This window comes from Diceros bicornis, chromosome 4, assembly GCF_020826845.1.
Source record: "Diceros bicornis minor isolate mBicDic1 chromosome 4, mDicBic1.mat.cur, whole genome shotgun sequence".
NCBI classification, from domain to species: Eukaryota; Metazoa; Chordata; class Mammalia; order Perissodactyla; family Rhinocerotidae; genus Diceros; species Diceros bicornis.
In genome coordinates, this window is record NC_080743.1 from 92,374,721 (window position 1) to 92,387,335 (window position 12,615).

General features: G+C 35.1%; 1 protein-coding gene across 7 annotated transcripts in view; it reads left to right on the plus strand.

The window, feature by feature from the left end:
* The window catches only part of RC3H1 (ring finger and CCCH-type domains 1), an 83,792-nt gene extending 71,177 nt beyond the window's left edge, over positions 1–12,615 (plus strand). For 5 of the 7 annotated variants that reach the window (XM_058540027.1, XM_058540029.1, XM_058540025.1 and 2 more), the window contains exons 14-20: positions 1,451–1,603; positions 3,859–4,072; positions 4,545–4,635; positions 4,765–4,897; positions 7,039–7,209; positions 8,416–8,531; positions 9,523–12,615. In XM_058540027.1, coding sequence (XP_058396010.1) covers positions 1,451–1,603; positions 3,859–4,072; positions 4,545–4,635; positions 4,765–4,897; positions 7,039–7,209; positions 8,416–8,531; positions 9,523–9,673 — 1,029 coding nt within the window. In that variant the 3' untranslated portion in view covers positions 9,674–12,615. The remainder of the gene's footprint in view (positions 1–1,450; positions 1,604–3,858; positions 4,073–4,544; positions 4,636–4,764; positions 4,898–7,038; positions 7,210–8,415; positions 8,532–9,522) is intronic. The other 2 variants (XM_058540030.1, XM_058540032.1) reach the window with 2 other exon arrangements.

Sequence of the window (12,615 nt, forward strand, 5' to 3'; positions counted from 1 at the left end):
GGCCCCGCTACTGGCAGCCCGGGTTCAGATCCTGGGCGCGCACCGACACACCGCTTCTCCGGCTATGCTGAGGCCGCGTCCCACATACAGCAACTAGAAGGATGTGCAGCTATGACATACAACTATCTACTGGGGCTTTGGGGGAAAAAATAAATAAATAAAAGTTTAAAAAAAGAAAAAATAGTATATCTTGAGGTTTTGTGTGTGTTTTGTGGGGTTTTTTTGTTTATTTTTTGTTTTTACTTGAACCACTTATTCTGGATGTCTTCCCGTGTCTGTATATAAATTTATCTCATTCTTTTTAACAACTGCATAATACATCATAGTCGGGGGAAAAAAAGCATTCTTTTTAGTAGGTCATGTCTTTAAAAAGCAAGCTGTTCTACGCGAAGTTTGTAAGTGGAAGAGAAATAAAAGAGATGGAATTTTTTAAATAGAGGTAGGACAAAAAAAGAAAGAGGTTATAAACAATAAAAACAGGAGTTGTGGTTGAAAATGATATTTGTGAACAGCAGACCCTGTGTCATTGCAGAAGACCAATAATGATGACTCAGAAAGGAGATTTTTTTAGTATAGAGGGAGGCATAGAGCCACTTTTAAATGTACCAGTAGACCCTAGGGTATCAGTATATCAGTATATGTATCTGTGATAAAGTGAAGGCAAGATTAAAGTTCTAGTTCCAGCGCTGCCCTATACTGATACAGCCTTGGTCAGATCTCCTGTGCTGTCTCACATGGACTTGAGGAACATATAAGATAGTGTATATAAAAGCACTTTGAAAACTATAAAATATTACACAAATGTGAACGTTGCGATTTTAGTAAAAATACCTTAGACCTAGAATAGCTATTCTGTTATTATGTAATTTCAGAATTTATCTTGAGAAAATAAAATTAGGCATCTTATCCTTTTCACTTCACTGAATCAACCTAAGGACCAGAACGTATTCAAGACATGAATTATTGCTGTTAAAGAGATTTCGGTAAAAAATCTCTTTTTTAAGAGATTACGCCATCATGCACTATATAGAACACTTTAAATTACATTCTAAATAGTTTTTAATGTTCTTGTTTACCTGGAATGTTATTGAAAGAAACATTGAGGAGGATCTAGCAAAGCTAGGGCTTGGTACATATTTGCTTAAGTGTTGATTTCATCTGATGAAGAAGAGGATGAGCAGACCTTCTCAAAAATCCGAGCTTAATTCCTTGAAAGATGCTGAGATACTTCTTTTTGACCCTCTGCTAACAAAGTGTAAAGGCTAAACATCATTCTTCACGTTATACATTTTTCATAGTCTACAAAAATCTTATATTGTGACACTTACAAATCAAATAACCATCACTGTGTTGCTTCAGCATGATGTTCAAAGAAATTCCTGCTTTCTCTGTGTTGTTACTCTTAGACCCATTTCCTATTTTGTTTCTCTTTTTTTCCCCCCGCGTGCAGTTTTTGGATGAAGACTTGAAGGTAGCTGGGAAATACAAAGGAAATGATTATAGCCAGTACTCTCCCTGGTCATGTGACACCATCGGCTCCTACATTGGAACCAAAGATGCAAAACCCAAAGATGTTGTGGCAGCAGGGAGTGTGGAAATGATGGTATGTGTAATAACTAAGCCATAATTAATACAAGTCAAGATAAACCAAATAAATTATCCCTCAGTATAGTGTAGACACAAATAATTGAGCTTTGCTTAAGAGTTTCAGGCCATATTGTATACTATGTGTTTGAATTATATTTAAACTATATAGTTTTTTGTTTCTTTCAGGTAAAAATAAAAAATAAAAATAACTTTTAATACTTATCTAGATGAAGAAGAGCATATATTTCTGTGCAGCCAGCAGTTAACCCAACAACTGTTTAGAACCAAAATTAAATTATTTTGCATAATTAAGATCTTAGATTTCTTGCCCAAATAAAGTATAACTATTTTACAGCTCTGAAGTTTAAACAATAAAGTTGAATCTAGTGAACAGTGGTAGTATTGGGCTCAGAATGGTAGCTGCTTGGCTTGAAGTTAGCTGTGGTGTACTGAAACATATTAAGCTTGTGCTATTTTGTTTTTTAACAAAAAATAATGTAACACCAGTGTATCTAATACTCAAACTTAAAATATCTCACCATTTTATCTTAATTGCTTCTTTATTTTTTAAAGAAATAAAACTTTATAAAAGTAGTTAAATCTTCCTATGTATACCTCTCTAATCTCGTTTTTCTCCCTCCCTCCTTCCTGGAGGTAATCTCTATTCTGAATTGTGAGTTTATCATTTCATGAATCATTTTGTACTATTCCTAAACAATTTTGTTTTGCATGTTTATAGACCTTATATATATTATATACTTCAATTTGCATTTTCATTCAGCATTGTTTTTGAGATGTATCCAAATTTCAAATTATGGTACATATCCAAATTATGTACCTATAATTTCATTCATTTTAACTGTTTTTATTAGATACCATTGTATGATAATTGATATCATACAACAAAGATATATGTAAATTAATATTTATTCATTTTCCTGTTGATGGACATTTAAGCTGATTTTAATCTTCTATTATTATGTATAGTACTATAGAGAACAATCTTGTGTTTGTCTCCTTGTGCACATGCATGAAAGTTATGCTTAGAAAGTTATTGCTGAGTTGAAAGTTATGCCTTGACTATTATTCTTAAACCATTTGCCCTTATTAACTCTAACAGAGGTTCCCTAGGTTATTATACAGGTTTTCATAGACAAATACTTGTCCAGCTGGTTAAGAGAAGACCAATTCTTGGTATTAGAAAAGGAAGACTTGGATGCTAATACCACTATAAATGAGTGAAGTGATATCTATAGCATAAATACCATTAGATGCCAGCCAAAAAAAAAAAAAAGAGGAAGAAAGGGATATAGAGGATGAAAAAGCAAAAATGAACCTTTTGTTTTTCTGTGGTGGGATTAGGGAAACATTGTTTTTAGGCCATAGGAAACAGCCTAAGAACAGGAATGAGATGAGGAGGAGATAGAAAGGAACACTTGCTTTGTACCTGGCTTTCAAAAAGGGTTATTAAATTAACATTTAAGGGTTTTTAAATGTTAATTTAAGGGTAATTAAAGTAACATAAATATTAGCAAAATAAAACTCATTTCCTTAAATCAGTAAAGGATAAAAATGTTTGCCAGCCTGACCTAGGTGTAATTGAAAATCTCCCAAATGGGTGTAAGAAGTCTAGCCCAGTATTTCTCAAATATTAATGTGCATATAAATTACCTAGGGGTCTGTTAAAATGCGGGTTCTAACTCAGTAAAACTGGGCTGGGACCTAAGATTCTTCATTTCTAATGAGTTCCCAGATGGCGCTGATGCTGCTGGTCCTTGGACTATATTTTGAATAGCAAGGGTCTAGCAATTAGATTTCCATTTCCATTTATCTCAGTACTTATTTCTTTCTGACTGGAAGCCCTTTGAAAAACCTATGTTGGCACTTACATTTTTAAACAGTGTTTTTGTAACTATTGAGTTCTGAAATTAATTGAGTGCATCATGATGGATCTTTTTTAAAGAAATGAATTTGAATAACATAGAATATAAATACAAGAGTATATTCCATATATTAAGGGTAAATATTTGTCATGAAATTATATATTTGAATGTATACATGTACTGGATCATGATGTAAAATATATTTCTTATTGTGGGGAGTGGTCTAAGGTGTAAAAAGCAGTGTTTTATATGACAGCCAAAGGCAACTAATGATTTTACTCTTACCAGTGAGAACATTGTACTCTTTTTTTAACTTTTTAACAGAGCTAGAATAAATTATGTTAGAGATCTAAGTGTGGGGTGAATTTCTCATTTTACTTTTTATCAGAATGTGGAGAGTAAAGGAATGAGAGACCAGCGATTGGATCTTCAGAGAAGAACAGCAGAAACTAGTGATGATGACCTCATCCCATTTGGAGATCGACCAACAGTATCTCGGTTTGGTGCCATCTCTCGAACTTCCAAAACAATATATCAGGGTGCTGGCCCAATACAGGCTATGGCACCTCAGGGAGCTCCCACAAAACCTATTAACATTTCAGGTAAGAATCTCTGAAGTAAGCTGATCTAGAGGGTTCGTATTCATGATTCCCAGCACCACCCCTACTCCCCATTTACTATCAGTGCTTTCCATAATCTTCTAAAGCAGTAATCTTCAAACTTTTGCATGGAATTATCTCTGTGGAAGGTAATTATAGCCCAGGGAATTCTAGGGGTACAAACTAAAATTAAATGTGTGTATGTGAAGATTGCCTATGTTTTTTTAAATAGCTTCATTGCTTTTATTTAAATAGTACAGTCTCACTTTTAAAGAAAAATTGAAACAGAAAAAATGACAAAGACTGATGTTTTAGTGGTGAAAAAACAGTCATCAATACCCTATTACCATTTTGGTAGACATCTTTCCAGACAGCTGTGTACACAATGTGCCTATGCATTTTACATTATGGCTACCTTAAAAGAAGAATCAAATCTATGAATTATATCATACCACCGTAAATTATTCTCTTCTAGATTATAGTCCATATGGAACCCATGGTGGCTGGGGAGGTTCTCCATATTCACCTCATCAAAACATACCTTCTCAGGGACACTTCAGTGAGAGGTATGAGTCATTCTTTTTACTTTTACAAACCTTTAAGATTATTCAACTTTTATTATTTTGTTTTTCTGGTCAACAATATTTTTAAAAATAAAATTTAAAATTTATTCCACACTTTCTTTCCCACCAAAGGGAGAGAATGTCCATATCAGAAGTCGCCGGTCATGGAAAACCCCTTCCATCTGCTGAGAGGGAACAGCTACGGCTAGAATTGCAGCAACTAAACCATCAAATTAGCCAACAGACCCAGCTACGTGGACTAGAGGTACCAACCTATAGATTTTTTTTCATTCCAATTTTTGAGGCATTCTCAAAGAGATTCTAAAAGGAGGAACTTTGAGATAACTATGAACACAAAATTTAATGGTCTGTTTCTTAAGAGTTAGATAAATGTTCATTCTTCAAAAAATTTAAGGACTTAGAGTTCAGTTCTGGGACAGTAGGAAACTTAGAATTTCTATTACCTGAGAATAGAAAACAGGTTATCTGAAATTTCCCAGCAGGAGCTTTTATATTCCCTGATGGCACATTTAAGTTTAAGGTATACAGTTTTTCTCAACAAATTCTTTTAGCTTAAGATTTGTTTTTAATTTCTCTTATTTCCTTTAATCCTCAGCATTTATTTATAAACCTTTAAAAAGTAGAAACTTAGAACTTAGATTAAAAAAAATAGCCTATGTATAATAATAGCACCTTTCATTAATATAGTTCTTTCAGTCTATAAATTGCTCTCATACATCTTATTTGACCCTTACAATGTCCCTGACAGGTAGGTTAAGCAGGCAGTATTGTCTCCCTTTTTCACTTGAAAGATATGAGTTTAACAGAGGTTGAAACATGAACCCAACTCTTCATACTCCAAATTCAGTGTTCTTAACACTGTGCTGCCTGACACTTAAGAGAAACAAAATATCAGAAAACAAAGAATTTTAAAAATCCTTTAAGTGCCACTTAAGGAAGACTAGGTTTTGTTTATACTATTATCCTTTACTTGCGAACATATTCTATGAATATGGAAAACTGAAGACATTCTAGTGATAAATACATTGCTCCCTTCTGGAGAAAAAAATATTGTTATGACATTAGTCTTTAGCTTTCTACCAAGATCTTTAATAATAAGTAAGACATGACTTTGGAAATAAATTTCTAACTAATTCTATCTTAGACTTTCTTACTAGGAAGACCAATAGGTGATTGTTTTTTGGAACACGTCTGGCTTGTGCTCTTATGTAAGCAATAAGGTTTAGAATTTTTAAAGACCTATATAATAATTCATATTTTGTCTCCTTTTCCAATTTATTTATTTATGTTGGTCCAAAACATCTTGCTGATTCCTATTGTAAGAAAAAGAATGCTATATTTAGTTATGTCCATCTTTAATTCATTAACTGTTTAAAGATTCAGACCTTTAACTCCATAAAGCATTATTCCTTAAACAGCTAATTCATGGCTTTTTGTCATAGTCGAGATTTCTAGACACATTTTTCTGTCCCAAAAGAATATCAGCATCATTTGGAAGCTTGCCACATATTTAACTCACTATGGTTAAAAGTCATTGCCATTACTGAGGTTTCATCAAAATAAATTACAGATTTACTTCAGAGAAAATTCAGTAAAAAAAGAGGAGGAGGGCCTGGGCCTGGCCCCATGGCTGAGTGGTTAAAGTTTTCCACACACTCTGCTTCAACAGCCTGGGTTTGCGAGTTTGGATCCCAGGCAAGGACCTACTTCATTCACCAGCCGTGCTGTGGCAGTGTCCCGCATATAAAGTGGGGGAGGATTGGCACGGCTGTTAGCTCAGGGCTAATGTTCTTCAATGCAAAAAATAAAAAAAAAAACATCCAAAGAGTTAAAAAAAAAAAATGCATATTTATAGTTGACTTCTCTTTCAAGTAAGAAAATAAAAAGAGCAACTTATACATAAGACTAAATTACTTATTCACTAAGTTTAAATCCTTTATTTTTTTTTTTTTTTTTTTTTTTTTTTTTTTGTGAGGAGATCAGCCCTGAGCTAACATCCGCCAATCCTCCTCTTTTTTTTGCTGAGGAAGACGGCCCTGGGCTAACATCGGTGCCTATCTTCCTCCACTTTATATGGGACGCCGCCACAGCATGGCTTACCAAGCAGTACTTCGGTGCGCGCCCGGGATCCGAACCAGCGAACCCCGGTCCGCCGCAGCGGAGCGCGCGCACTTAACCGCTTGCGCCACTGGGCTGGCCCTATTTTTTTCTGTTTTTATTCAAATAGTATTCAAAGAGAGACACAGTGTCTTATTGTTGCATCATTTTTATGGCAAATACCTGAGTGATAAGCCACTTAGCGCTGTGGTCTGGAATTGGGCCTGGTCATTCTGTACATGGTGTGAAGTGTGTTGAGTTGTATATGTGCTTGGCTTTATGCACTAGGCTGTTAGTAACAGGCTGGTGTTTCAGAGGGAGGCGAACACCCTGGCAGGCCAGTCACAGCCCCCACCACCACCTCCAAAATGGCCTGGAATGATCTCAAGTGAGCAGTTGAGCTTGGAACTGCACCAGGTGGAAAGGGAAATCGGGAAGAGAACTCGGGAACTGAGTATGGTGAGTGTTACGGTGGGAAAAGAGAGGGAAGGTGAAAGGAAAGCTTCTGCGTAGTTGTGTCGTAGAACTCATGGCCCTAGAGTTCTAGAATCATCTAGAGCTGTAGAATCGTTACCCCCAGGCACTCCAATGAGTGATTAATACTTAGAGTAAGTCTCATGAAGATGGGCTGCCTCCTTATTTTACTATTCCCCTCCTCATTCCCTTTTGGTTTGAGTGTGTTCTTTGTTTTAGGAGTCTGTATTATGAAAAACTTGTAGGGAAAACAAGGTAGTTAGCTGAAAGTTATTCAATTTCTGTTAAACGTACTGATTAGGGAAGCAGAGGGGATGGTGTTTATGATTTTGCAGTACCATCATGTTATACAAAGATGTATTACCAAATACCATTCTGGTTTTCACAGCCCTCAAGTTATTGATCACCTCTTTTTTGTTATGAGTGAGATGCAGTCTACACGTTCTTTCCTGTGGGATTGTATCTACAGATGTGCTTAGGATTTGCTTCCTAGTGCATAAACACTCATTTCGGGAAATTTTGAATCTTCAGGGATTAAACCACTCCCTCTAGGTTGCATGGAAATTGACTTTTTTTTTTTTTTTTGAGGAAGATCAGCCCTGAGCTAACATCCATGCTAATCCTCCTCTTTTTTGCTGAGGAGGACTGGCCCTGGACTAACATCCGTGCCCATCTCCCTCCACTTGATATGGGACACCGCCACAGCATGGCCTGACAAGTGGTGCATCGGTGCGCACCCAGGATCCGAACCCGGGTCGCCAGCAGTGGAGTGCGTGCATTTAACCACTACGCCACAGGGCCAGCCCCAGAAATTGACTTTTTTGAGCATAGTTTTCACATTCTTTCTAAGCAAATAAATGGGGCATTTATTTTTCTGTTTTCAATAAGTATGTTATAGATCCTTATTATCTTTTGACTTACTTTTTCTAAGTCATCAGTTTTTCTGTCAGATTTTTTCATGTTGTCTTGAGGCATTCTCCCTCTCATTGTCCAGCTTGGATAGTGAGCAAGTGGGTTGTACTCTATTCAGTTTTTGTGTATGTCTCTCTTTTAGTCTGTCTGTTTCTTTGGTCATTCCACAAAATTAAATATGATTTCTGAGTCATCAGTTTGTATTATCTATATTTGGTTTCTCTTCCATTAGCAGCATTAAATAGAAGATAATTGAATTTATTTCCTTCTCTTTCAAAGGAGAACCAGTGTTCTCTGGACATGAAAAGCAAATCGAATACAAGTAAGCAAGCAGAAAATGGACAACCGGAACCACAACATAAGGTTCCCACTGAGGACCTTACACTGACATTCAGGTAAAGAAAGGGACATTATATTATCCAGTTGTGACAGAAGTTTCCTCATAAATATGATTTGATTTTTTAAATATAATTATTCTGTGTACATTGAGAAAATAATATTTTTGCATAAATTTAGGAGTTATAAAACTTCTTTCAGAACAGATCCAAGGTTGAATTATCTGTTAATACCTAACAAATGAAATTTTCCGATGTTGTTTCCTTCCCCTTATTTTTTAATTTATTTAAAACCAGTGTTAACATTTTGATGTATACCCTTCTAGTGTTTTTAAAATGTGTAGGCATTTAGCCTCTTTCAAACCCACCCCCCCCCATCCCCCTGTTTTTAATTTGGTCTATCCATATCATCCAGTAATCTTCTACAAGTGTGGAAGGATAATTATCAGCTATCATGAACAACCCTGCAATAAACAATATTGTAGTTAACTCTTTGTTTGTATATCTTTAATTACTTCCTTAGGGTATTTTGAGACTTTTGATGCATAGTCCTGAGTTGCCCTCCTAATGATATATAACAACAATTTCTAATGCCGTGTTACTTTCTGGCTTAGGTTTTGGCTGTTTAAATCCATGCGTTTTCCTGGATTCAAAATAATTATTTATACTAGTAAACTTGGTAAAGCAAGGATCAGTACTTTTTCTTAAAGGTCAGATAGTAAATATTTAAAATTATGGGTCTTAACATCTCTGTTGAAACTCTCGATTCTGCCATTGTAGTGTGAAAGCAGCCATAGACAGTATATAAACAGAGGGACAGGCCATGTTCCAATAAAATTTTATTTACAAAAACAGACAGCTGGCTAGCCTTAGTTTCTCAACCCCTGTGCTAAAGCATGGATCTAGAGCTGTAAATTAAAGTCTGAAGGCCATTCATATGTTTTTCCATCCTGCTAAAAGAAAGGGCTTGCTAATTTTATTCTACTAAATAATCATTTTTATCTCTCTCCTTTTTTTAAAATTCCAACTCCTCTTTGTTTTATGTTAACAGTGATGTACCAAATGGATCAGCCTTGACACAAGAGAATATCAGCCTCCTATCAAACAAGACCAGCTCTCTGAACCTGTCAGAGGACCCTGAGGGAGGAGGGGACAACAAGGACTCCCAGAGATCAGGAGTTACACCCAGTTCTGCTCCCTAAAATATGAGGAGTCCTACTTTTATCTTCTGCTCCTAATCAATTTGTGGGGCATAGGGGTAGGAGAACAGATAACTTCTAAACTTTTTCTCTGAGAGTGGTCAGAGAAATCCAGGAAAAGCATTGGAGGCAATGTGCACAAACACCACTACTAAAAACAAATCCTGCACATAGTTCACATTAATGCATTTTTTAATTTAAAAAAAAAAGAAAAAGAAAAAGAAAATTAGCAGTATCTGCAAGCAATTCAGATTAAATTTGTTTTTGTTCTGTGAATGAACTTTATTTTAATAACTTTGGACGCCTTGGATCCAGGGCTTTAAAAAAAAAGAAGATATTATATATACACTCTGTTTGATTAATTGTATGATCTTAATGAAGTAGGTTTTTCTTGTATTTTGGTATTATTACATACCCAGTGTATAATTCCTTACCCCTAGTCCTTTCCAACTCTCACAACCCCATAAGTTAAAACAGACAAAAAGCACTTTCTGAGAATTCTGTGGTGCTTGAGAAACAAAGAGACAGTAATAGACTAGTTCTTAGAAAATGTGCAGCAAACCAACTTTTCTGAGAGCTGTTATTTAGAAGCCATAGTTTTCTTTCCCTTTATGGGTCACTAGCTTCATGTGTAGGTATGTTTTCCATATGGCATTAAAACTTTTTTTGTTGTTCAGGAGAGTTTTATCTCTTGTTTTTGTGTTTATTTCAACTTTTCAGAGAGATAATGACCAATTAATTTTGAAGTGCTCATTTCCATATTATGGGTCCTTTTCATTGATTTAATGTAATCAGAAAGCCAAGCCCATGTTTTAGATTGTGTGATTAGATTTAAATGGAGCTTATTTTAAGAATGAACTGTAATTTATTAGCACTGCAAATACATAGTTGGTGTATTGCCTGTATTGAGCTGATACTTGGAAATTTGGAGCTGTGCTTTTCCAAATTGAACTTTTGTTGAAATCCTAGAATGTTCAAAAATCAGGACCATCAACCATATTTTAAAACTGCAACACTTGATTTGAACTTAAAATGAACAGAGCCACATTATTTCAATGGATGTTTTTGTTTTACTCTCAAAATCGAAAAGTGTAAAGTAAAATCCCTGGAGCCTCTGGCTTTCAAAGAGATTTGGCAAATACAAACTGACTAGATCTTAAGGATAGTTTACAAATTGATCACTTGTTGCTGTTCGGAATCATTAGCACAAGTAGGTAGTAAGTACCTAGAAGTCAATTTTCGTAGACCTGGCTTTACAATATTGAAAAGATTCTTCATGAAAATGTTGAAAAGAGTAAGGAAGAATTGTCATTATTTAGTTCTGCTGCACATATTCTGATGCCACGTGTCTATACTGAACTAAGACCCTATAAAACATGTTTAGTGGGAATTATTTGACATAGTCACCCTCCCCACCCCTCTGTTTGCCTGATTTTTAAAAATTTCCCTCTCTGGATTATACTACTAAAACAGAAAGCACTGGTTATGTAATAAGTTACTGCATTGCTTTGGTTGGGTAAAAGCAAGAGTTTATATTTTTCTTGTTTCTTATTTTCTTAACTCTTAACTCCTGCTGAGGTCATAACAGCCTCAGTCTAAGCTCTGTGTCCATCATACTGTTAACTGAAACAAATGGGGGGGTGGGGAGGGTTAATACAGTCCTGTCATTGCCTACCAGTAGGAGAGTCCAAACAGAACACTCTTTTGAGTAGCAATTATTTAATTTGCCCAGTCAAGGCACCGTGTTTATATACTATTTCACATTGAATTTGATTATGCCCTACAGACCTGGCTGGTCAAGGATTTGATATACACATATTGGCTTGGGATTCGAGCTTTCTTTTTTATTTAAATAAAAATTTATATATATATTATATATATACATATATACATAGCTATATCTGTATATATATTGGGTATGTTTTAAGGATTTTTTCGCGTGAGCGCAGCTGTTGCGATAAAATGACTGATTGGGAGGTAGAAGCACTGAATGAAGATGAGGCATTTTTTTAGTCAATGGCCATATTTTCCTTTCTTTTTTTTAATACACTTGCTTTTTTGCTTTTTTTGTTTGTTTTATTTTTTGCTTAAAACCCTCTTACATTTACTCTTCAAATGCTTATTGTTTTTTGGGAGAAGGAGAGAAACTTTTGTATGTCTGACAGAGTCCCAAGATTTTTCATTTCTCTGTATAACCATAAAAGGCAACATTCTTGGCCTCCAAGCTTCTGTAGGCAGATTTGGGCAGATCTTATTTCTCCTTTGGACATGTTAGATAATTTCAAAATTTTAGAACTTCTGAATTTTAAATTTTTCTAAATTTTGGTTCAATTTGGAACTCAAAATGATTCTGCTATTGAAAGGGAATTTTGGGGTATTAATTTTGTTGCAGTTAGGAGTAAAAGTAAAATTCCGTTTTGAGTATCTATTGAAACTCCTAATAACTCAACTTCTGTTATTCTTGTTCTTATTTTCTTCAAATACACTCATTTTTGCTTTCACCATTTTGATTTTGTAAGCTAGGCAGGAACAGGGATTAACTCACACAGTATTCCTATTCTGAATAAAACCAGAAAAGCTACTGTTTTAAATTGACTTAAAGTAGTCTCTTTCACTTTTTAAGGTATTTTCATTTGGGGGGGAATCTCTTAAATTGTAGCCTTAATTCTAACTGTACCTCTCTAAGACCCCACACTATAGAGGAAATCTCCTTGAGTAGAAAGGCAGAAGAATAGTATACTGTCCCATTGTGCCTATAACTTACCTATTTTAAATTAGTCATTCTGCCTTACTTCATGGAAATTCTTATAACTTTCCTAGTGCTCACAAGCAGTTTTAAGAATTCAAGAAAAGCTCTAAAGTTTAGGTATTTTTGTTTTCTTTTCTTTTTCTCTATGCTATGCTTTGTGTTATGATAAGCCTGTAAGGATAAATGGCTTGTTTGG